General features: G+C 37.6%; 1 protein-coding gene across 8 annotated transcripts in view; it reads left to right on the top strand.

Moving 5' to 3' along the window:
* PIEZO2 (piezo type mechanosensitive ion channel component 2) overlaps window positions 1-24155 on the top strand; it is a 311692-nt gene that overhangs the window by 43963 nt on the left and 243574 nt on the right. For all 8 annotated transcript variants that reach the window (XM_064443024.1, XM_064443019.1, XM_064443020.1 and 5 more), the window contains exon 2: window positions 12373-12468. In XM_064443024.1, the coding sequence (XP_064299094.1) occupies window positions 12373-12468 (96 nt within the window). The remainder of the gene's footprint in view (window positions 1-12372; window positions 12469-24155) is intronic.

The raw sequence follows: 24155 nt of genomic DNA, 5'->3' as shown, positions 1-24155 counted from the left end.
TTTACCTGTACCAGTCTTCACGTGTTTAGAACATACCTAATGATAAAAAGTTTCTATTATCTCTTTCTTTCCCTGCAGCAAACAATACTTTACTTTGTGATTGAGTGCGTTGAGACCACTAGAAGTTATGCGATGATGAACCCAGAATCCTAATTTCCTTGGTGGCATGTGACTGTTTTACTTTTTATGCTGATGGGATACTGCATAATATAATTGGGTATCTTCAGGACAGTGGCTTAACTCCAAAGAAATATGTAGTCAGACTTCATATTGAGCCTAGATATAAACAGATTAGAATTACTAACTGCGTGGGAAGTTTTCTTCAAGTTAAACTACTTAACTTCCCATATTCAAATATTCTTGGACAAGGACACAATAGTTTGTTATATAAACATGAAAGAGATACTAAATCATTTCAAATTTCCAGTTCTTGTTCTTAAAATTTTGCTGGGAGCTTATCAAAGGTCTGGGGGAATTTCTGCAAATCATATTCCAGGGGAAGAAAACGTTGCTACAGATGCCGTGTAATAGACAAGCAATATGTGGAAGAAGGTCTCCCCCAAGTACCAGAGATCCGGCAACCTGAACTAAGTACCATAGACTGCAACACTCTGGGAGCAGAGAAAGTATCTTGAATGATGTGCATAGAAACAGATGCAGTGTTAACATGTGCCGTGTTCTTTCTGGGGAATGTTTCTACTCAGAATAAATGCACAGTGAAGATGTTTTCTCTTTTCTTAAATGATTATATGCATTCTGTCTTTCTGTTTGAAAGCTGTACAAGGCCATGGTCCTGTTTCAACGGTAGGACTTCTGAGATGTTTTTCACTCAGTGCTTGGTAAGTTTTGTGTTTGAAACCCATAGTGAAAAGCACCTGTCACAGAAGGACTCTGGGCTGCAGAGGCTGTGGTCATGTGCATATGAAATCTCATTGAGAGTCAGATGGGTTTGAGTACTGCTTCTACAGGATAAACAGTCTTACTGATCAAACCAGATTTGCAGTTATAAAGTCTCCCAACATCTCCCTGGGTTCTGCGACTCTTTGTTTTCTCCAGGATCCTTTCCTGGTTCCTAGTTATGAGAAATAGTTTGCAAGGCAACTCATGGCATTCCTAAGTAGATTCCTATAGTAAATCGAAACTTAACTTCTTCATAATAAGAGAAAATTACTTAGCATGTTTTAAGGAGAGAAAGGAATACGCAATTCTTCAAACAAAAAATAACTTATTTTGTACAAGAAACATCAGTTTGGAATAGTAACACTGCAAAAATGAGGGGCTTGCATCTGCTTTACGCAATTGACAGATATCCTGGAGATAACTATTTTTAAAACTCTGTTTCCTTTGGTAAACACTGCGGCTTTGTAGCACTGTCTGAAATGCTCCTTCATCACCCAGATTTATAGCTTGCAGTTGCAACCCTCTGAGCCCTTTTTCCCGTGATGGACCAAGAAAGGAAGTTTATCTGTCCTCTCTAGTGGAATAAATAATGGCAGGGTTTTAAACACTGCATTCATATTGGTAACTTCACTAATGACACTCGTATTTCTTAGTGTTAGCACCTCTCTGATGTTTAGTCATGTTTATATTCCTCAGAGGCATTTGTCTGGGTTAGTTTTTTTGCCGCGTCCTTCACCTGACTCAGGGTTTTTTAGGTCTGGTGTCAGTGTAAGCAACAGCTGACAAAAGGGAAGAAAAAGGCTTGGTTCTTTCTGCATCTTATGTCAACTGATTGATGGTGATTTATGTGTTTTAAAAGACGATGAGTGTGGGTGGCTGTGGGGGATTGGTAACGTACGCCAAAATTTTCACTTCTAATTTCTGGAGGAATTTGGCTGAGTAGCTGTTCCTGATGTCTGATAGCTTCTCAGCAGCTGTAAATGAAGGTCTTGCTCCCTTTCTACTTACGAAGATCTCTCTGTCACAGAAGTATCTCCACATCTGTCCCCGGTTGATGTTGTGTTTAGCAGTAGCGTTGTGTGGCGTTTTGGTCATCATCTGTGTTCTGCATTTGCTGTTATTTTTAGCTTGAGTCTTGACAGGGTTATGCAACTGTAACAGCACAACTGGGCTGCTCTGTCCGGATGTCCCGGGGGCAAGGAACACGCTTTTCTCATCCCATGAAAATTAATGAGCAGCAGAGTGATTTCTTTAGCTCCCTCTTACTTTCCTAGAGAGAGAGAGGATGGGAAGCTTTCAGACAAAAGATAATCTCATGATTTTTGACATTATAAAAGGCAGTGGATAAAGTGCCTGAGCTGTTTCTGGAGCAGGGATGAGAACTCAGACAGTCTCCCTTCCACAGGCAGCTGCCTTGGTGGAGGAATACAGTGATGTCTTCCTCTTCCCAGGCCAACGAGCAAATAAATGTGTAGTGCAAAGTACTGTGACTTCAGTGAAATGAGCTCAAGAAGTTGAGTGCTCACGATTTTGGTGGCTGGCATGCTGTCCTGACCATGAAGCCTGAGGACAATACAGATCCCAGATTTGCCATCTATTTTTGTAATGTAAGAAAGGTGAGGCTCTCTGCAAACTGTATTTTATTTTTTTTTTGACAGAGGTTAGGACCACTGTTTTCTGAGTGGGGCTCAGAACGAGTGGCACTTGTTCTGAGTGCCGTTCGTTAATTGTTTGAGGTGGGTGAGGGAAGGGAGTGTGCCTGCAATGAATTCTAATCACTCTGAGAGAAGAGACTGGAACTGAAAGGTGTATATATAAAATGTCAAAACATCATAAATCAACCTCCCCAACAACAAAAAAAAAACCACCAACCTTGTCTCAAACTGATTAGTTGAGTAAGGGATTACCAACACAGTGTAGAAATGTCAAAACCTTCGGGCAACGTAAGAGACAGCAGAAAGCCTTACTTTAGTTCCAGTCTGGCACTGAGATTGAAATAAGTAAATGTTTAGATCTTTCTAATGGAAAAACTTACTGATCGTGGTGTCCATCATGTTTTTTACTTTGGAAATACTTGTATACTTAGTCATGTCAATAAAGCATATTGACATTGGATTTGCTTGTCAGAGTAGATGTGCCTTTAAAATACATTATTCTGAGTGAGGTGATGATTGTGGTTTGCTCACACCTGAGGTCTTTTGTTCATTTTCCTCATGTCAAAGACAGTTGGGGAGCATAGGTCCTGTACCTAAGAGCTGAAAGACAGAAGTGGACAAGGCGTTTTGTCTTCTCCTCTCTGCAGTCGATTCCCAGACAATATTTGCCACAAAATTAAAATCAGTTCCAGATGTTTTCTGGTGGAGAGAAAGCTTACTGAAACTGCTGCTCTGAGAAAGAGGAAAGGAGAAAAAAGTCAAAGCAAAAATCTTCCCCCCTCCCTCCCGATCCCTTTGGAAAGTGTTCACTGTCCAGCAATCATCTCCTGATGAGCATTGATCGGTGAAAAAATGTCTTTGTGAAAGTGCTGACATGAACCAAATGCATAGTATTTATCTGCTTAGCAAAGCATTCATGTGGGTGGTGGTTTTTTTTTTTATTATTTTTTTTATTAAAAGAAGAAGGTGTTCTGTCTGGGTGAAGCACACAGTAGATACGTGATGCTGTACAAAGCAGCACCATGTTGAAATGTTGGCTCAGGGGCGGCTGGGGGAGTGGTGTACATTCGCACAGTGTTATCAGCAGAGCTGGTCAGTGTGGAAGGAAGGAGTGCTGGTTGATGCGGGAGGTAACTTGTCCTGAGCTAGCTCAGGTCTGTGTGGTTCTGCACTGCACACCACAGGCTATAACCATTAATTTGCTCTAAAACGGTGATAAGATTACATGCATTTCACTTAACTCTCTTGCACAGCGGTGTATAATTCCTGTCTCATCTGTCGTGAGCATTATTTTAAGTGGAATTACTCAGAACTGAGTGAGAGCAAAACTGCGAAGAGTTAGCCCCTTCTTCTGAATTTCAGTAAAAAGAAATAAAGTTCACAGAGCTAAAGTTCACTGGGCACTATGCCCGTCAGGTACTTGTCATTATTAGAAGGTATAGTTCTTGAAGAGGGAGATTTTTGGTCGCTTTTAGAGTTTTATTCTTAAAAATAGGTTGTTTACAGCCCATCTAATTTTGCAATGAGTGGCAATTGTTTCTGTGTTATTGTAATATCTTGGAGGAAAAATTTCTGAAACTAGTTTTGTATTTCTGAAACAGAAATTTGAAATGTGAATAAATGTTAGCAGATATAAAAAATAGCAATTTATAGAAGTAATAAAACTTCTTCAGAAACTGGTAGCACAGATTTCTTATCACAACAAACTTAATTTTTAATCTACTAGTTTTATTATTCTTACTGCATTTGGTCAATCACAGCCATGCCAGCTAAAAGTGGGAAATCCACAGAGACTTAGTAAGATTTGCACTTGTGTCTTTAAGCTGAAAAGATGTGAGGTTTGCTCCCCCCGGTACCTGAACAGTTGTTGGCTCATAACAACATTACGGAGGAGACAAGAGTAACTGCTCCATCATCTTTCTGAGAGATTCTGTTCTGTGACTCTTTAATACTGGATTGTTTTATCCAGCCAATGAACGAGTTAAATGAATAACCTTAACTTTTTACTACATTAGTTTGTAAACAATGCCCATCAGGCAACAGAGCAAGCAGTGTAAGGCCTTTTGGATTTTCCAGTTTCAATGTGAGGCTAGGTGGGCTTTCTCCTCAAGCACATCCCTGCCCCCAGGGGCAAAAGCACCAGGAACTGTAAGGAAATACTGGAGGGCAGTTCACTAATAATCTGTGTGAACGCGCGCGTGTGTGTCTGCATTAAAGAATGCTGCATGCGTGAACCCTTATTAAAAGCAGGAAAATTTCTGTTTTCATTTCTTCTTACATTAACTGGTTGATATTAAGAGAGAGTATTACTAGAAATGAAAAAGCTTTAAACATAAAACCTTTATGCAGGTACAAATAGCAGCAAACCAGACTTTTCTCAGCAGTCTTGACCTCTACTCTCTGTATCACATTGCTAGAAGTACTTGTCTGTCTGGCTAATGCGAGGTGGGGTTTTTTGTTTTGATTTGGTTTTTAATTAATTTTCCTTGAAAAATCCTTTATTCACAGTAGTTCTTATTCTGTAGATTTTAAATCGCCTTACCTCTTTTAATATTCACATTTATTCCTTACCTAGCTCTTGCATAGTCCACATAATCCACTTTATCATGGTTTGAAATGTTGTTCAAAACCTCTGAATTGTTATTGCTTTGTCAGCAAGGAAGGCTGTATTTATGTTTGTAACTGTGAGGTGGATTGCCTTGGCATATATGAATGTATATACATAAGGACAAACTGTAGTAGCTTATGTTTTTGCATCTCTTAAGCTGGTTGCACTGGACAATGAAAAGAAAGGTCTTCCAGAGTTTTGATGGTGGAGTGCCACTACAAGGCAATATCTCTTAAGTTAGAGGTGAAGCATGTATTTCTGGAGGGGGATATTTGCTTTATTGCTGTGGATAAGTTAGCTCCTGCTCTGTCACCGATTTTGTAATGCCTTTTCCTGTATGGGAGGGCAACTGAATTGAGAACTAATGCTTTTAGAAACACCACTGGTAGTTTCCTATGTATGGTTGTTCTTACTGGATGACTTTCTAGCACAAATCTAGTCTCCTGAAGGGTGAGTCCATATGGTCTAATGCAGGACCTACTTGCCTTGATTAGGCAGCTTTTGGTGTCCAGAAAGATGACTTGGGGGAAAAAAAAAAACCCCCAATTTTGACTGTTCTAAGGAATGTGGAAATGTCTTACTGGAGGGTAGCGCAAGTGGAAAGGCCTAATAATCATGGCATTAGGACAGTGCCATATTGATAAGAGGAATCTTAACTGTATGTTTTCCTGGAAGAGTTGACCATTCACGGTGCACATTCATGGATGGTCTTGTAGAGCACATTGGTTTGGAGGAGATTTTTTTGCTGTAGCAGTTGCTTTACTCTAACTTCTTAGACTCTGTCTTTTGTACCAGAGGCTTTTCATCTTGGGTGTATGCTAGTGTCTCGTTCATGTGTATACCTAGTACCAAAGGCTGTAGCCTGTTTTAGTCCTCTGAATTAGGTGTTCATTGGGTGTTTTCAGAATTCAGAGGATGTAACTGGTAGGAAATTTGATACTAACCATGAAAAATTATAGCATTAGAGACAGGAATCTGGTGCTGTAAGGGCTGGACACTTGGCCTCCTGGAGACAAAGTAGTTTCACAGATCAATCAGCTGCTGATTCCCTTTCCCTTTCATTTTTTGGTCCCTTGATTTCAGAGATATATTTCGGATCAGCTGGGTATAAGCATGTGTGAGCAGCATCAGCTCTGCCTTTCAGCCATCAGCCCTTGCCTGCTCAGGGTTAGACATTTTTGCAGCAGCACTTTTTCCAATAAATATTTTCACCGAACGTTTTTTTGTCACTGGAAGAATAAGCATGAATATTAAACCAAATTTTAGTCTAAAGGTAGCAATCTTCAAGAATATCCTTGCATACCTTTCTTGATAATCTTGCAGCTGTCAAGTTGTTAAAACAGGATGCAAACACTATGCAATATCCTGCTGAAGGTAAGATCACACGGCTTCATTGTAGTTGTTTGAATCAATTCCTTCTTTTGCTAATGCGCACGTTAGCATTAGCACTGGAGAGGATAATGCTAAGAATGATGTATAGTATTCTCCAACCTACAGTAGAAATATGTGGAAAAAAACTGGTTTAATGTATTTCTTGAACAGAAGAGGGTATAGCCAGCAATACATTATTCGGTTAACATTAATGACAGTGCCTTTTTAGTCAAACAAGATCAGAAACAGTATGGCTAATTCTGTTTTCACCTGTCCTTCATATTTTCTGTTGTTGTGGCTCTTGACACAATTCCAGCTTACAAATGAGAAGTCAGTAGCCCTTTAGTACTAGTGTCTGCACTCTTAAAGGCTGATTTTTTTTGAACTAAAGAAATCTTTTATGAGGCTATTTTTTTGACTCGCCTTTCCAAGATAAAGCTTATTGTAAATTCCTCTATTGCCACCCACTTTGCCCTCCAGTATTTCTTATTCAACAGGTAAAATACAAATTCTATACAAATTATCCTCTTTAAGTAGAAGAAAGTAAAGAACTGTGGGTATAAATGTGAAATAATAACATGTAGCAGCTGTTAGAATTTTGATGTTGGAAAAACCCAGTATCTACATCTAGAAACTTAGTGGTGAGCCTAAAAAGCAGTAAAAGATTTCTTCAAGTTCAAAAGTGTTCTTCTTTGGCCATCATATAATAATGAAAGGTCATCATGTAACCTTGTCCTTCTAGATTTTACATATGATTTATGATTTTCTGTTTTTTTAAGATTCCTTTTTAATTTTGTATGGTGCATACTGTCTAGATCTATTTTAAGAATTAATTAAAATTTTCAGCTTTAATAAATACTTAATAAATTATTTTTTTCTAATTCTACATTAAAGATATGGTTCAAACTAAAATAGTTTGAGCAAACGTCATCTGTGTTCCTTAACAAGGCATAAATTGGGGACTGTCTGGGAGTCCCTTTTTCTTTGAATGCATATGTATAGAGCATGTGTGTACAGCAATCTGGGGCATTTAAAAGTGTATTGTCTAATGAAGAAAAAGGAAACATAATTTTGAAAGGTACTTCTCTTAAGATATGTCCTTTTAACAGAATTTTAGACAACGAATTTGTGAAATCTCAGTGAAATGCACGTTTCAATTTCTTTTTAATTTAGACAAAAGCAACATACAATAATGAATGTCCTCTTTTAGTGCTGAAATATTGACTGTTTTTATTGACTATGTTAAGAAATATACAAGCAGCCCTTAAAATATTAGTGATCTATAAGTTCCCAGGTATAATGTCAATTCTTAACTGCAAGAAGAGAACTTGGTTCTTGTCTAAGGAGTTGTTCTTACACCTAACATATTCTGAAACTTTTATCTAATAGAAATTATGGATCATTATGTTAATAATACTATCCAGCATTGGGGACTTTAAGATTTTGTACACAGCTATTTGCTCTAGTGATTGTAGCATAACAGGAAAGATTTGTATTATAAAAATATTAATCCTCTTACCTGAGCAGTTTTACCTCTATGATGTAATCATTACGCACACATCCTAACAAATTTTTTAAACACATTTTAAAATGTGTTTTGCATTGCAAGATTTAAGTGTTCAGAGCTTATTTCTGTTCTCTGTTAGCCCCAGAATATGTCAGCAGAGCAGGCTTTACAGATTTTTTTTTTCTTTGTGCATTTTTTTTAAAGATATGTATTACATGTAGTAGGATTAGTGTATTATGAATACATTTACAGACATAGTGAAAGAGAAAACCATCAGTTATCTGTGACTAATTTTTTCATTTGTTTGAACAAATAACTGAATGCCAGAAAGACCAAATATTCTCCAGCTATCATTTTTTGCTACAAATAACTTGCATGTCAGTGTTTTGTGAAAATTTTATACATCTGCATACTACTTTTTCACTATATATTTCTTTCTGACTGCTGTGGCATAAAGATGTATGAAATTATCATAACTTTGTCTTAGATGACATTCTGATCCTCTCTTTAAAGGTAGTATTTTTTAGCATGCTATGCATTAAACCAGAATATTTCAAGTAATCACTTATGAATGGAGAAGTCAATCTTATATATTGTAAAGTGCTCTTTTCTTGCCATCCAAGGGAAGGTGTCCTAAAGTACTTCAGTTGATTATAAAAAGGTTAAGTTTGCTTCTAACATACTAATATGCTGTATGCCAGTAGCTCTAGTTTTGATGTCTTTTCACAATTGTATATTAATGCTATCATTGGACTCTGAACAGTAGCAGAATTTCAGAGGTGAAAATAGCATTTCTGGAGTCTTGTTACTAGAGGCTGTTAGGAAACATAGAAATGTGGTTTAAAAAAAGATACGAAAGTGTATATGGACTTTGCGTTTATGGTATATTTACCTATTTAAGCTTTTTGTTCAGTGTTCGTTTTAGGCAAACACATACTTCTGAAACTAAGAAACTGAAGGGTTTCCTGGATACTAGTAAAATTAACACTTTCAGCTTAGGAAGAATTTCTTTTTACCAAATGTCTTCAAAATATTTTTGTATTTCTGTAGGACTCTTTATATGAAAAAAATAGATAAGGGTAGTTTTGTATGGAGAAGTAATCTCTGTTTAATAGTCCAGGTTTTTTGTAGCTGTGGAGAAAAAAAGCTTTTGAGAACACAGTCTTCTCAGGCCTAGAAATAGAAAGCAGTAAATTTTGTGGTAAATATAGTTCAAGACTAATTCTTCTGAAATTAATTTTGCTAATCGATTAGACAATTCTGGGAAGAGGTAACAAACCTAAAATGCTAAAATTATATTAATTTTGATACAGAACTGATAGTGCAAACTGACCAATGTAACCCAAATATCCAGAAATTTCTATACCACCTGGTTTGCCAAGAAATTGCTTTGTGTAGGTGCTTTCTCTGTTGATGGAATTCCATTGACCTCAAATGGGACTTTCCAGTGTGATGGACATCTGTGTACAGCTGCCTCTGCAACAGGAGTAATTTATGAATGCCACAGGGAGTGCAGAGGATGGGTTCATTTGCTTTGTTGGATCATCCTTTGTTGTTGTATCAGGGACAAACTGAAGCTGATTTTATGCCCAGCAAGTTGTTCTAGATAGTTTTGAGTATCAGAACTTAAGAATATATATACTTGACAAATAATGTTGCAGTGCAGTGTAAATATGTAAATACAGTGCACCTGCTGTTTTTGAATCCTTTATCTTGCTAAAACACATTGTCTTGGCTCTGCTCTGATACGTTAGCTTGCTAAGGCACTAGTCTTCAGCAAAACGTAGTAGATGAATGGCAATAAAGCAGCACGGTATGGAAATAGTGAATGGACTGAACTTAAAAATGTGGCAGTTAAGTTTTGGGGTTTTTAATTTATTAATTCTGAGAAATGTATTGCTGGTGCTCTTGCAACTGCTTAAACAAATGTAGGTTTTCCTGGCAATGTTGAGCCAAGGTTACTAGTTTGCTGGAGGACACTTCAATACAAATAGAGGTTCTAAATATTTGACATGGACTTGTTAGCCAAGGCATTTATTAACATATGGGTAATAAAGCACACAGTTGCTGTTTTCTATCTTTGTACTGAGAAAACTGAGTGCTAGGTGGTCTGTAAGAAGCATAGCAAGCTCAATCTTGAAGAAAGAAAATGTGTATAATATTGCACTGCAACCAAGTAAGCTGTTTAGCACTATTAAAAGCTGATTGACACAATCCCTGTAATAACTGGATAATAGTATTATTCTGCTGCTGGAATGGCTTGAGAATGTTGATCCTTTCCCTTGAATACCAGTGGAAGAGCCTTCAGGCCTTAGATCAGCCTTGAACCACTATCGTACCTTTTTCTATGAATGCCAAAGACCTTCTTTCCGCCCCAAATTAAACTTGCAACAAGGTTCATTTATGGATTTATCCTGATCTCAGGAGTGTCCTCTTATGCCATTCATTCCAAGAATGCCACTAATGGCCATAGCACATCCTATGCTCCTCTGCAGAGCTCCCTGAGAGCAGGAGCGTAATAGTGGGGGTGACTCTTGTCAAGTACATTCGCTTTCAAGCTCTGATAATTCCGTACAGAATTCCCAGTGGGATAGGCCCTATTTACTTTATCTTGCAGTTTTTCTTAGTTACAAGTGTAGGTGCAAGTCTTTGGGTGGCCTTTAAAGGCTGTAGCTGTAAAGGGAGCATAAATAGTAAGTGACAAGAGCAATGTGAATTTAAATTCATTCAGGCAAATGAGAAGCTGCTCTTAACCATTCTGGATTTCACTCTGAAAAACCCTCTATCGAGCTTTGGATTTTGTAGTCCTTGACAGATTTTATTTTTTTTTTTTTCTTTTTTGAAGGCTGGTGGCAGAATCATGTCAGTTTAGAAGTAGAGCCTAGATGCTTTTTGTCCTTCCTTCTTGCCAGACTTAACTTACCCATAAAGTTCACACATTTCTTGGCTAAGCTGCAGACGTGAAGCGTAAATCCAGAGTCTTTTTGTCAGGGCTATTAAGGAAACTAAATTGCTTGTTCAAAACATTGGTTAGTTTGGAAAACAAAAATTGTAGCAATTGTATGGATTTGTTTGTTATTCGAGAGACTTCTCAGTTTTGTATTTGTAACTAAAATGGGCAGGTGTGATGAGGATGAGGACCAATTAATGCTTAAGCTGTTAACTCATTTCCAGTATAGTCTCCATGAGTTTTCATGAAGTGGTGACTGGAAAAACTTGTCTTCTTTTGGAATATACGTTTCTGTCAGGACTAAGCCTGTATCTGTCCTCCAAAACCAAGTTGTTTTGGATATAGCTGAGAAGAGTTAATGGATACTATTTACGTTCCATGAGTAAGTAAATGCAGAGGTTAATTCGTCTCCTGAATCCTCTGCAGTTGGCGTATCTCATGGGAATGGTTGAATGTGGTAGGTGTTATAATATTTCAACATCTGCTGCACAATGGAATGACAGATTACTTTGTCGTTTTTTATTGTTTTTATCCTTTCTGTATGGAATTCCTCGTACTCCTCTTTCAGCAGAGAATATGCATAACATTCTTTGAAAATGTGTGCCTTGGTTGTAGCAATATTGCTGCTTGTTGTAATGGCCCACTGACCCGTACACTTTCAGGAAAATAGATTTACACTAAATTTTTAAAATAGAAATGGAAAATTAGCAAAGTGGTTCCATTCTTTAGTAAAACTTGTATAAGACCAGTGAAGCCCTACTTCTATGAAACTACTTCTGTGAAGTAGTTCACAATCTTTTCGCTAGAACAACTTTGTAAGAGTAAACAAATGGGTGACAGTAAAATTCAGAGACCTCTGTAATGATTTAAAGACATTGCTATTTTAAGGATAACTGGTGATTTTTAAGCATGCTGTAACTTGGAATCTGCATATACATCATAATTTTTCTTCATTATTTACTGATAATCCTTAGTTGTAATATAATCAACTTGTATGTAGCTTCTTAAAGAGGGCCTGTAAATATTGATTTATGCATCCCTATATATTTTTGTGGGGAGTGGTTTAATGAGTTTACGAGGAAAGTAAAAAGTTTAGAAACAAATAACTTGTACATCATTCTGGAGAAAGTCTTTGTAGCTTGGATGCATCTTTTGTGTTCAACTTAAAATATGTATTACTGTGAAAACACTTCAGAAGTGTATTTAATTTTATTATTTATTTTTTGCATAAACTTGAATACTTGTGTAGAAATGGTTTAAGTAAGTGGTGAAAAGTTAGTAAGGTAAATGGTAAACTCAAATGGGAAGTGCCTTGTGCTATTGAATTTGATTATCCCAGGATGATTAACCAATATGTTATTTTTCTTCTCTCTCATTGCAGCCTGTGCTTTCCGATACAATGGGCTCTCCTTTGTCTACCTCATCTACCTCCTGCTCATTCCTTTGTTTTCAGAACCCACAAAAACAACGATGCAAGGTAAGATGTTCATTGCTTCATTCTTCAGAATGAGTGGTGGACACAGTACACGAAAAAGCCCTTGTGTAGTAGAAGGCGAGGTCCTGAGCATTTCCCCTGCCAACTTGTAATATATACTGTAAAATCCCTGGTACTGTAGTTTCACTCTATGCTGGCTTTGGCGCTGAAGGACTTCCAACCATGATACTGTTCTTGCCCCAAGGTGCAGCAGGGCTGTCTGATAGTGGTACTGGGGGATGCTTTTTACAGCATTATTTCACCTGGAATACTGACATGGTCTGGGTGAAAAAATGAGCTTTCAGATCCTCCCCCAAGCCATCCTATCATAGAATGTGGCCCAGGTCTGGATTTTGGGTATTAAATGTGGTCTCACATTTTTCATCCAACTGTGTTTTAGGCACCTATTTAAACATCACTGTCATCCTGATGTTATACAACTGTCTTAGTGAAAATAACTAAAAAGGCTTACTGGTAGAGGTGACAAATAATTATCTGCATCAGGCATGCAAGCATCTATGTATCACATACCAATCAAACTTTTACAATTTAAAATATGAAAACAGTTATGCAGACCTGTAAAGACAGAAACCATTTCAGAAGTATTACATTCTTTCTGTATGTAAGGGGTCTGTTGTCCGTGTAAAGGAGCGGCTTCTTGAAAGTCAACAGGAATGGCTGTGTAACAATATCAATACTTAAGGGTTTGTGATCTGTTAGCGGAATTTGCACTGAGGATGGAATCACATGTTATTATCTACTGGTGTGCTTTGTCACGTAGTAGTGTGTTGGATGAGATTGCTGACGACTGCATTTCAAAGCACTGCTTGAATCATTCTTGTTCCTTCTTACCTGCATCTCCTTCAGACCAGTATAAAAAGTAATATCACACAATGCTAAAGTCAAATTGACTTATCTCTCATCTTTTCTGATGGAACTAACATGGAAAGTATCCTTTAGAAAGTAAGCTTTGAAAGCACCCTCAGTCAGTTTGTAGGTGACACCAAGCTAAGCAGAATTGTTGATCTGCTTGAGGGTGGGAAGGCTCTGCAGAGGGATCTGGACAGGCTGGATCGTTGGGCTGAGGCCAATTGTATGAAGTTTAACAAGGCCAAGTGCTGGGTCCTGCACTTGGGTCACAACAACCCCATGCAACGCTACAGGCTTGGGGAGGAGTGGCTGGAGAGCTGCCCGGTGGAGGACCTGGGGGTGTTGGTTGACAGCTGGCTGAACATGAGCCAGCAGTGTGCCCAGGTGGCCAAGAAGGCCAACAGCATCCTGGCTTGTGTCAGGAATAGTGTGGCCAGCAGGAGGAGGGAGGTGATTGTACCCCTGTACTCAGCACTGGTGAGGCCGCACCTCAAGTACTGTGTTCAGTTTTGGGCCCCTCAGTACAAGGAGGACATTGAGGTGCTGGAGCGTGTCCAAAGATGGGCAATGAAGTTGATGAAGGGTCTGGAGAACAAGTCTTATGAGGAGAGGCTGAGGGAGCTGGGGTTGTTTAGTCTGGAGAAGAGCAGGCTGAGGGGAGACCTTATCGCTCCCTACAACTACATGAAAGGATGTTGTAGCAAGGTTGGTGTTGGTCTTTTCTCCCAAGTTACAAGCGAAACGATGAGAGGGAATGGCCTCAAGTTGCACCAGGGGAGGTTTAGATGGGATAGTAGGAAAAATGTCTTCATCAAAAAGGCTATCAAGCATTGGAACAGGCTGCCCAGAGAGGTGGTAGAGTCCCCATCCCTGGAGGTGTTCAAAAAATGTGTAGGCGTGGCACTTCAGGACATGGTTCAGGAGGCATGGGAGTGTTGTGTTGATGGGTGGACTTGATGATCCTAGAGGTCTTTTCCAATCTTAATGATTCTATGATTCTATGATGATTCACTACTTTGCTTTTATTTTAGCTAGTATAGACACCGATCCTTTTTTTTTTTTTTTAAATCTTTGAAGGACTTACCAAAGTTATATCCTGCCACAGTGTGTTTCAGAGGCTAGGTTCATTAAAAAGAGAATATACATTGAATTAATTAATTTTGCATTCTTTTTTGGTTTTACTTTATAATTATTTGGTGTGATTATAGTAGTATCAGTTGACAGAGATACCAATGGTACTACACAGTCTTGATTTGAAGTGCAAAGGATTGCGCGAGGGTAGTATTATTACTAAATGTTATTCATAAATGGGATATGATTTATAAATAGATCAAAGTCAGATTTCCAAAATTTGCTTAGAGTGGGATAGATTTTAATTATGCCATATTTGCAGTCTTTGTGAATTGCAGTTGATGTATCTTGACAGAGCTGTGAAACAAGGCAAGGAATCAGGTGAGAATTAGGGTGCTTTTAAGATCTGGTCTGTTAGCCGTAGAGTTCAAATCTCTCACCCCTTGGTGAAGAAGCCATCTTCACTAGGTATTACAGTACAGAAGTGAAAAACGTCTGATTAGCATTTGTATTTCATGCCTTGATTCCTACATTTATATCATGTCTCTCCATGCTCTTCTACTTCCCCACACCATTTTTCACCCCGTTTCTACCAGTCGATCTAAGAAACTAAAACATTGTCTTTTGGCAGGGACCCATACCAATTGGGTGGGCTTGGTTTATGTTGACTGTGTAAGTATCCAACAGAGCCAGCAAAAACAGGGCTGAAAAATAAAGTAAGCATAAAAGGTAGGAAATCCCACTCTAGGTAAGGCTGTCAGTCATTTTTACAGGGGAAAACTACCAGGACAGTGTGAGAATGGAACATCAAGTAAATGCCCAGCTGTGAGTTAAAGTTTCTATTAAAAGTGCTGAGAAGTTGAGAGAGAATCAGTTATTGGGGAATTTGGGTGCAGCTTCCCAGATAATATGCAATTACCGTGTTGGTTTTGTGTGTTTTGCTGTCTCTTCTGTGCCAGGAGAAGTGATTGACAGGATTAACAGAGACATTTTATAGATGCCAAGAGTGACAGTGGAGAGACATCCTCATTCTCTCCTATTACAGTGTAAAAAAGTCTATTTGATTAAAACTAATTCCTGGGTGATTTGATAGACACTAAAGCATCTAGTTTGCATCGCTGACAGCAATCTTTCTTCAGAGGAAAATGCCTTTTTAGGGCTTTGGATAGTTTCCCCATATTGTGCGTCATACTGCATTACACTTTGGAATTTCATATTATGATATGTTAATGAGATTTAATTCATTATATAAATCCAGTGTTTCTGAGTGTAACCATTTTGGCCCGATATCCCTGTCACCTTTTTAAATTGTGTGCGTATGTGTGTAGACGTATCTTTCTAGAAAGTGGCTATATACTTGTCTTTTATGAGCATTTATGTGCAGACGAAAATGTATTTGGTTAACTCTTATTCAGCCCTGTCTGTTATTTATAATCCTGAAATCAGTGATTACAAAGCTGATTAAACAGCAGAATGTATTACTCTGCATGAAACAATTATGAAAAAACTTTTACTGTAAATAACATTTCTTGTTTACAGGAGTAATTTAAAACTTCACTAGACCAATTTTTCAAGGGTTGCTGATGGGAACTGCTTTTGGAGGATACCTCTGCATGCGTTGTAAAGCCGTGTGATTTCTGCAGTGATTTTCTTTATTAATTATCTCTAAAATCAGCAACTGATTGGTTACCCAGTTCTCTGGAGATGACAAATAGGCAGTAACTTGTGCAACAGCCTAGTTTTTAACATCTTTGATTTGAGATTGATATTAGTGATCTTTTTTCTTTGTGTCTAAAGTCTACTATAATTATGTCCTTCTCCTTAACAAAGGCTTGTGCATGCTTTTGTGACAGAAATAATAAAGCATGTCTATATGCATTTGCCCTGTCTTGAGCCAATAGCTCATTTGGCAGTACTAAATACTGTTTTATGTGGCTTTTTTTTTCTTCTGTAACAGGTGAGTTTGCATTTACTTAGTTTTGTTTACTTTCCTTTATTTCATTTCATAATTTCTGATTAATAAGACTCTGTAGCCAGTCAACATGTAAATAAAAAAAAAGGTGGTGGTGGTGGTGGAAATCAGTTAATTTCACATGTAGACTGGATTTTACTGACTCTGCTTATGCTAATGGCGAAAAGAATGGGATTGCTTCTGAGTTAAGATACTGCTCAGCATGACAAAACTTATATCTCTTCTGTATTGAAATAATTAATTTGGCATAGCAGTCAGATCAGTAAAAATGAGGTTTTAAAAATGCATAGATCGATAAATTGATGAACAATAGCCAAATCATAATCATTGTTAATTGAACTTTATTTTGAGTATTGCTGAAACCATGGTAAAGAAACGGAACAGTGGAGTTTGTTTTGCAGATATGAAAGGGCTTGTGTTTTGGAATAGTCTGCATGGAACTGCAAGATGCAGAAGGGTTGCAGTGACAAATTTGGATCACCAAATATAGCTGAAGAGGTTTTGGGGAGTATCGATCCAAATGAATATGGCAAAAATTTTTATACAAACATTATTTTGATTTCCCTATATGAACAATGCTCCTATGCGTATGCATCAGTTCTATAATGCATCTGTATTATCAGTCTTTTTATGCTCCGCTGCACTAGTTTTCTGGAATTTCACACAGTCTAACTTCAGACAATCTGACTTCAGAATCTAATGTAAATGTTGAAGTTATGATTTGGGTTATACATTTGGTGAATAGAAATGGGCTCCTTACGATGGTGCTCTGAGTTGGCCGTTTGAACCTCCAGTGAGTCCAAAAATCTTAAATTAAATGCTTAATTTTATACCTGATCCACATTGCATGGTATTAAGACTTCCGAACAAAATAAGGAGCTTGAGTGAATATTGTCATGTGATACTCATGAAACAGAAAACAGATTGTTAAACTCTTAGTTGTAAATTCTTGCACTGAATTCTTCATGTTGAGTGGTTTGTAGTAAAAAGACCCCTACTTTCTGTATTAGTGGATATTCTGCTCTGAAAGAGCTTCAGTTTTTAGCTTTTCAAGATTTTCTGAACATTGCTTGCAAATGAACTGCTGCCCAAAGTATATATGCAGAAATAGCTTGAAAATAACGTTTAAAAGCCCCAAACAAAACCAAACCACTGATTTCAAGCTATATGTTAAAAAAAAGAAAAAAAGGTTTTAAGAGGACTAACAAGGGAGAGGAATTTTGTTAAACCATGTCCTACTGGTGGCAAGTGTCATACATGACCATCCACAAAGAATGAAAGATTGGAGGAATATAACTTTCTAATGTATTAACTAATAGATACATTGGAGTAGTCTCTCATGTCTGCTCCTATGGAATGGTGAAGTTTGCAACTTTACATGTCTTTCTCTGTATCAAAAACTTCAAAAAGATCCTTAAACTTTTTGGTCTTTTCCTTTTAAGCCAGTTCTAATAATTTTCACAGCATCATTATTAATAGGATTTGATGGAAAACACAGATATTGTAGCTGATTTGAATGCATTCAAGCATTCTTGTTTTCTTAAATTATATGCATAAAAAAAGAGTTTGTAGGTTGCAAAAACAGACTCTGATTTTGAAAATAATTGGTTGCATGGTTTCTGTTGTCTACTTTGAACAGAAATTCAACCAAACGTGCATCTTAAGGCTTACAAGTTTGTTACTGCTTCAATCTAGGAGATGTTTTTAGTTCAAGCATTTGGAGTTCATGACTGGTTTTAGTTTGATCTTGTAACATCACCTACTATTAGTATATTATTTTTTGGGCATTGTAGTTGGACGACTCTAAATATGCGATAACAACCCACCTGGTTTCACCATCTGAAAGTGCAGACAAAATAGAGGTACCCATTTTGTGCATCTGAGGTGTATGACTGAAATCCTGTTCACTCCTGCAAGGGGTAAAAACTATACCCATTTACTGGATTTTGCAATACTATTGACTGCAAAAGTGTGCTGCACTTCTGTTCTTCAAAACAGTTTTCTGTTGTGTCTGCCAGAAAGGACATTGACAGGCCAAAGACCTAGTCACGTTCTAATCATGTTATAAATTAAAATGTATGCATTGGCTACATTGGGAAGGGATATGTTTTAAAACACGTTTAAAACATAAAACATATTTCAATGAAAAATCTTCATGTGGTGGTACAACGTGAGTTTTGACCTTTTCCTCTTTAGATTCACTATATGTTTGTATGCTTTTGAGAAGGGTTTTGTCCACATTTTACCTGTGTAACCACAAAGATGATTTGTTCCATTTTTTAAAAATGATTTATTACCTGTTAACCTTAATTGCTCAATAGAAAGTACTCTGAGCAATAATAGAGATGGTGATTGAAGGGAGTTGGAGAACTCTCTAATATATCTTTGGAACTACTGAGTTTCTTTGTACAAACCCAAAACATTAGTATGGAGATTCATTTATAACTCAGAAAATGCTTTTCAGCAATAGAACATGGGATTTCTACTGGACTGGGCATGTGTTTTCCTATGGAGGCATGCCAGCTGCTACATAAACATTCTTTGGCTCAAAAAATGGCATCTCTGCTAGGTTTCTCCACTTCCAACGTAAGTATTCTCTTGGGACAGAACAATGGAGCATGTTATTTACGATCAGCGGTCCCAGTCCTGAAGTACTTATTCATGGAAGTTTTAGCAATGGATGAATGAAAATGAAGCGATACCTTTACATTAACCAACCTCAGAAACCCTCTTGCATCTTACAAGCCGGAAGACATTTCTGTTAATGATACTGTGTGCTTTCTCACTATTTATTAGCAAAACAATTTCTTAAGAAATGAATTAAAAATTTCTCCAACGAAGTGTAAGTGTACTCACAAGCGGCATTGCACTGACAGCGTTGGGTACAGAAATCTTGTATCCGTCTTATGTTGTTGTGTATGTTGAATAATACTTGTGCCTCTCTCGCTGCCTTGTAACGCTGTTCCCAGTTGGGATCTTCTGCTCTGAGAAGGTAGGCTCCAGTTCCTGGGTTGTTTTACTTTTTGGCTTCTGCAGAAGAGATTGTAAGCAGGGACTTCCATTACCTGGTTGATTAGATGATGTGTCACCCATTTTCATTATCGTTCATTATATGAGCACTGGCAATGTTTTTGCACCTGGGTATGTCAGAAACTCAGCAGCATGTTGATTGAAGTCTTGCAAACAAAGCAAAGCCAACAGAGTTGGGGCAATGAATGCAGAAGCCAGGAGGATAGGATAACTAGAAATTCATGTTAACTTGCAATTAAATAATTGATTTGGGCTTTTTGTGTGTGGTTATCAATGACCATGGGTCTTTGGAAAGATTCAAATTAAAAGAGGGGTAGTGCTTTTGGTACAGAGGGCAAGAATTCTTCAGAGGCCTTCGCAATATGTGCTTGCAGTTAGACTGGTGTGATTTTTTGGGGATGGCGGTGGAAATACTAAATTAAATGCAAAAGAAGCCATTTTAAAGCAGTTGACACTATCACAAGTTTAAATTCAGCAAACTGCTTTCATTATAAAATGGAGCACACTTATAGCTGCATTAGTTTTTGTCTAATTTGATTTATTTTAAAGCAATATTTCTCCTTAGGTATGGAATAACTTTTGTTTTATGGGGAAAAAAAAAATCAGTTTAGGTTGATCTGGAAGTGAGTTCTTTCTTTATTTTAATGTTTCTAGTTGATCCCAAGCCTATCCCTTGCCCTGGTGATAGTCAGCTTCAGACTGAATATGTCATTGATTAATTAACATTGCTTAATTTAACTCCAACAGTGAATAAAGACCTAGAGCCAAAAAAAAGCTTCCTTTTCACCCCAAGGTATAGGTAAATGCAAATTTATTTAATGGAGAAGTAATTCAGAGGCACAGATAAGATCTCTCAGAATTTCTTTTCTTGCCAATAACTCTGAAAGCCTTCTTTTTTTTTAAATTCATTAAGCTATATGCAGCACCTACATAATATCAATTTTACTTTATACAGCTTGTGAAGGTTTTGTGTTCTTTGTTGAAGTAATTGAAAATTAGTCCATTTTCTTCCTTTCGAGGAAGTATGTGCAAAATAAAACTTTTATCATTGTTAAAATTGGAAGGTGAAAGGGCAGAAATGGGAATCTTATCTAGAAAAAATATTGTAAATTAAGGGATTTTGCTATAAGCTAGCTGTCCTCCCAGCTAACACTACTAAAGCCTAAGGAGAAATTTCTGCCATGAGTTAGAGCGAGACAAGGGCAGAAAGTGTACTTTAGACCCAGCTGTGAAGTTGAGCACTGGTAAGAGGGCAGTCCTGAACACGTACACTTGCTCAAGTTCAGGATCTGATGTAGGCTTACTGTGGGATATGAAAGGATTTTAAACTCAGGATGACCTTGTGGCGTGTTTTTAAATTGAATTAAATAATGAAATTGTTAAAGTGAATTTTACAAAATTGTATGAAAATAACAGCATCTTAGACTGTATGATATGACTGAGTATCTGTCATGTAGTCCTGCATACTACTACCTAATACTGCTCAGTCAGCCCACAGATTTTGATGGAAAGGGGATGGTGCTAAGTATGCCAGAAAAGCCAAACTTTAAGAATTTTTTCTCTCCTTTTTGCCCTGAAGCATGAATTTCTTTAAGCTGTTCTTTATTTTTTTTTTAGCATGTTGTGTATGTAAACGATTGAAAAGCCTCACAATTCTTTCTACGTTGGTTTTGACCAGCACGAGTGTATAAATTTTGGGTTTTTTGTTCATTGATATAATTTTATGTGCATTATTTGTGTATATGTCAGCTAGGGTCCATGTGTTTGCAATACAACTCTGAATGCAGAGGAGTCTTTGTGGCAAAGGCTTGTAATGGAAGTTGGTTGTAAATATTATAGCTTATTTTTTGGGGGCAATGTATTGGAAGCAGGCTCCGGTTTTAGACATTGACAGAGGAGGCAGTTTGCTTGAGTGCCCTTCTGCTGTCCCCTGTAGCTGTGACAGGGCTTCCGAGAGCCAGGCTGGCTGCTTAGGAGTATGGTAGCGTGAGATGCAATACGCACCTCCCTGCTGCTGCTCAGCCTCCGCAGCACAGCAGCAAGCATGAGCCTCTGTCCCAGCGATGTCCCTTTCTCATGCCCTGTCCTCCCCATAGCAGGAATTAACCAGCAAGCTTGGGGTAGCAAAGTTTCATTGTGCCAATTCTGCTGAGATATCCTGATTGAGCTCTGTCAAAATCTATATGATAGAGAGATAAAATGGAAAGAAAAATTATTACAGTGGTATAGTTTCTTAACTCTGTAAATCAGTAAGCAGGCTATAGAGAAAAAGGAGGGATATTGTTGAATCTATATCTATAGTAGAATCATTTAGAAGTCAAAATTACATTGTAGGAGGAAGGTAAAAAGTTGATAAGGTCTGGCTGGATTCAGATAATAAGAAGAAAATCAACATGGAGTTGTTATGGGATACTATAAATTAGAGGATGAATGATCCTAATAACCATACAGCCAAATCTTTCCCTAATGCAAACAAATTCTCAAAGAATTATTGACTTGTAAAGAACCAGTGTTACTTTAAAATTGGGTTTGGAGTGGGTAAGGACATCAGAGAGAGCTGGCCATCACTATTCTTATGATCCAAAGTTAACAAAAAACAGTCTTTAAGGTTTTCTTAACCTTAAGTGCAAAATAAGTTTAGGGAAACTAGATAGTGACTGAAGAGCTCAAGCATTTGAATGGGGTGACATCTTGTTAAAAATGCAGCAACCTTTCTTGAACTCCCATCTTAAGCACTGGTGGCTTTTAGGGGTGAACTCTAGACCTAACTTGCTGACCAACCACTCCCACAAAGAAAATTACGAATAAACAGAGAGTTTGCAAGGAATGAGCAAACGGGGAATAATCTGTAAAGAAACCATTTTAGAGGTCAAGAAGTGTTTAGATGAAATAGAATTTGCCAGAAGTCAAGCTGAGTAAAAGTCTGCAAAGGAAACTGAAACAAGGAATAAAAATGTATTTAGCCATATGAATATAAAACAATAAAAAGCATGGCTGGTAATACAGTAGGGATGAAGTAGGAATTAAATGTTGTCTGAGTATGGGCAAAACTTTAAACAGGGCTGTGCTTCAGTTTTCAGTAAAGGAGTACTGTTAAACACAGAGATAAAGGCAAAAGTGCCTGGTGGGAAGGAGGTTCGGAAAAAGGAAAACTACTGTATGCGAGGGAGAAGTAAGACCCAAGGACTTCAAATACTTAAGTTTTGAAGGCTGAATAATCTCCATCCTGAAAGTGAATGTGATATCCTAGATTGAAGAATGAAAATATTAGCTCAAATGCTGAAAAAAAGGGAAATGATTTTGCAAATGAACTCCTGTGAACTTGTATTTTCCAAATTTTGGAATATATTTGGAAGAGAAGAATAAATAAATGTCTTGAAGCAACTGGAAAAGAAAGATGAAATTAAAATGGCTTTTCTAAAACTAGGTTGTGCTAGGCAACTGAGATAATGTTTTGATAATTCAGAATCATTTCAATGATCAATTCAGCAAACCATCAGTTCAGAATTCAGACTAAGTACTGAGAAGGGCTGCGTGACGACTGAAGCAAAGAAAGATGTTAATGTACAAGAGTGAGAAAGTAATAGCACATCTCATATCTTAAAATAACTTTTCTACTTTTTGAGTCTGCACAGGGAAATTGTTGTTTTGGATTTGGATCAGGGGATATTTGAGGAGGAGAAATGCTTTTTTGGTTAAATGAGGATGCTGGCATACCATCTAGAGTCTGTGTGTACATGGTGGGCCGTAGATTAGGAGTTTCGTAGGTACCAGCTTCTAATAAAAACAGCATGAAGACACATCTCATTTTAAAGCAGAATATGATGCTTTTATGAGCCAGAATTTACCCTTTGGTCGCCTGTGATGGTGGGAAGTAGAACTGGTGACCCATCTGATGCCTCTAAACCCATGTTACCCAAATCAGTTGCTCAGTGTCTCCGGCAAACCTGTGTATAAATGGTAAAAGATCATTAGCAGAGGTTTCCTGTCCATGTGTCGAGTGGTTTGGGGAGGGTTAGTGGATTATGTTACATTAGGCACAATTAACAGTTACAGGCTTGAAACTTCCTGGTGATTTGGTTATGGTGATGGACAATGTTGGAAGACAATGTTGAAGCATTACTGTGGTCATCAGTACTGTGTTCAAGAGTTCAAAAGTCAGAAGATCTGTAAGTTTGTTTATGCTAGAGGAAGGGTTGTCTTAGAGGATTAGGTTTAGGTTTGGAAACTAAAAGGGTAGGAAGAATATAAAACACATTTTGGGCCTCCCTATTCTCACTTCTAATACCGCTGTATATTGGACAACCCTGTTTTATTTTGCTGTCATAAAGGAAGAGGAGAAAAACCAGTAAGCTATTAGGTATGTGTTTTTCTTATTATGACTAACCTGCAGGTAAGAGGAATTCCAATAAAAGCACTGTGCAGTTTTTTAAAGGCAGTGCAGCTGTTCCCATTTACTCTGCTGATGTTGCCTTGTTTGAAGGCAGTCACGCTACAGTAAGATATGCCTTGAATCCACCGCACAGTACTTCAGTCAACTAGATGATGTCTGAAGAAGCATTAAGAAGCGAGCCCTGGACTGAATTAGCCAGCAAGGTGGGTGGTGGCATTAGCATCACTTCTTATTGCAGTGCCTTGGCACCAGCTTTTTGCTGTGAATTACTCTCTGGTAATACCAGAAACTTGTCCACTGAGATAAAATAATTTCTTTAAAATTCATACATAATTTATTTTTCTTCTGTGTTTT

This window comes from Phalacrocorax carbo, chromosome 2 (assembly GCF_963921805.1).
Source record: "Phalacrocorax carbo chromosome 2, bPhaCar2.1, whole genome shotgun sequence".
Classification (NCBI taxonomy): domain Eukaryota; kingdom Metazoa; phylum Chordata; class Aves; order Suliformes; family Phalacrocoracidae; genus Phalacrocorax; species Phalacrocorax carbo.
This window is presented reverse-complemented; position numbering and strand designations above follow the sequence as displayed.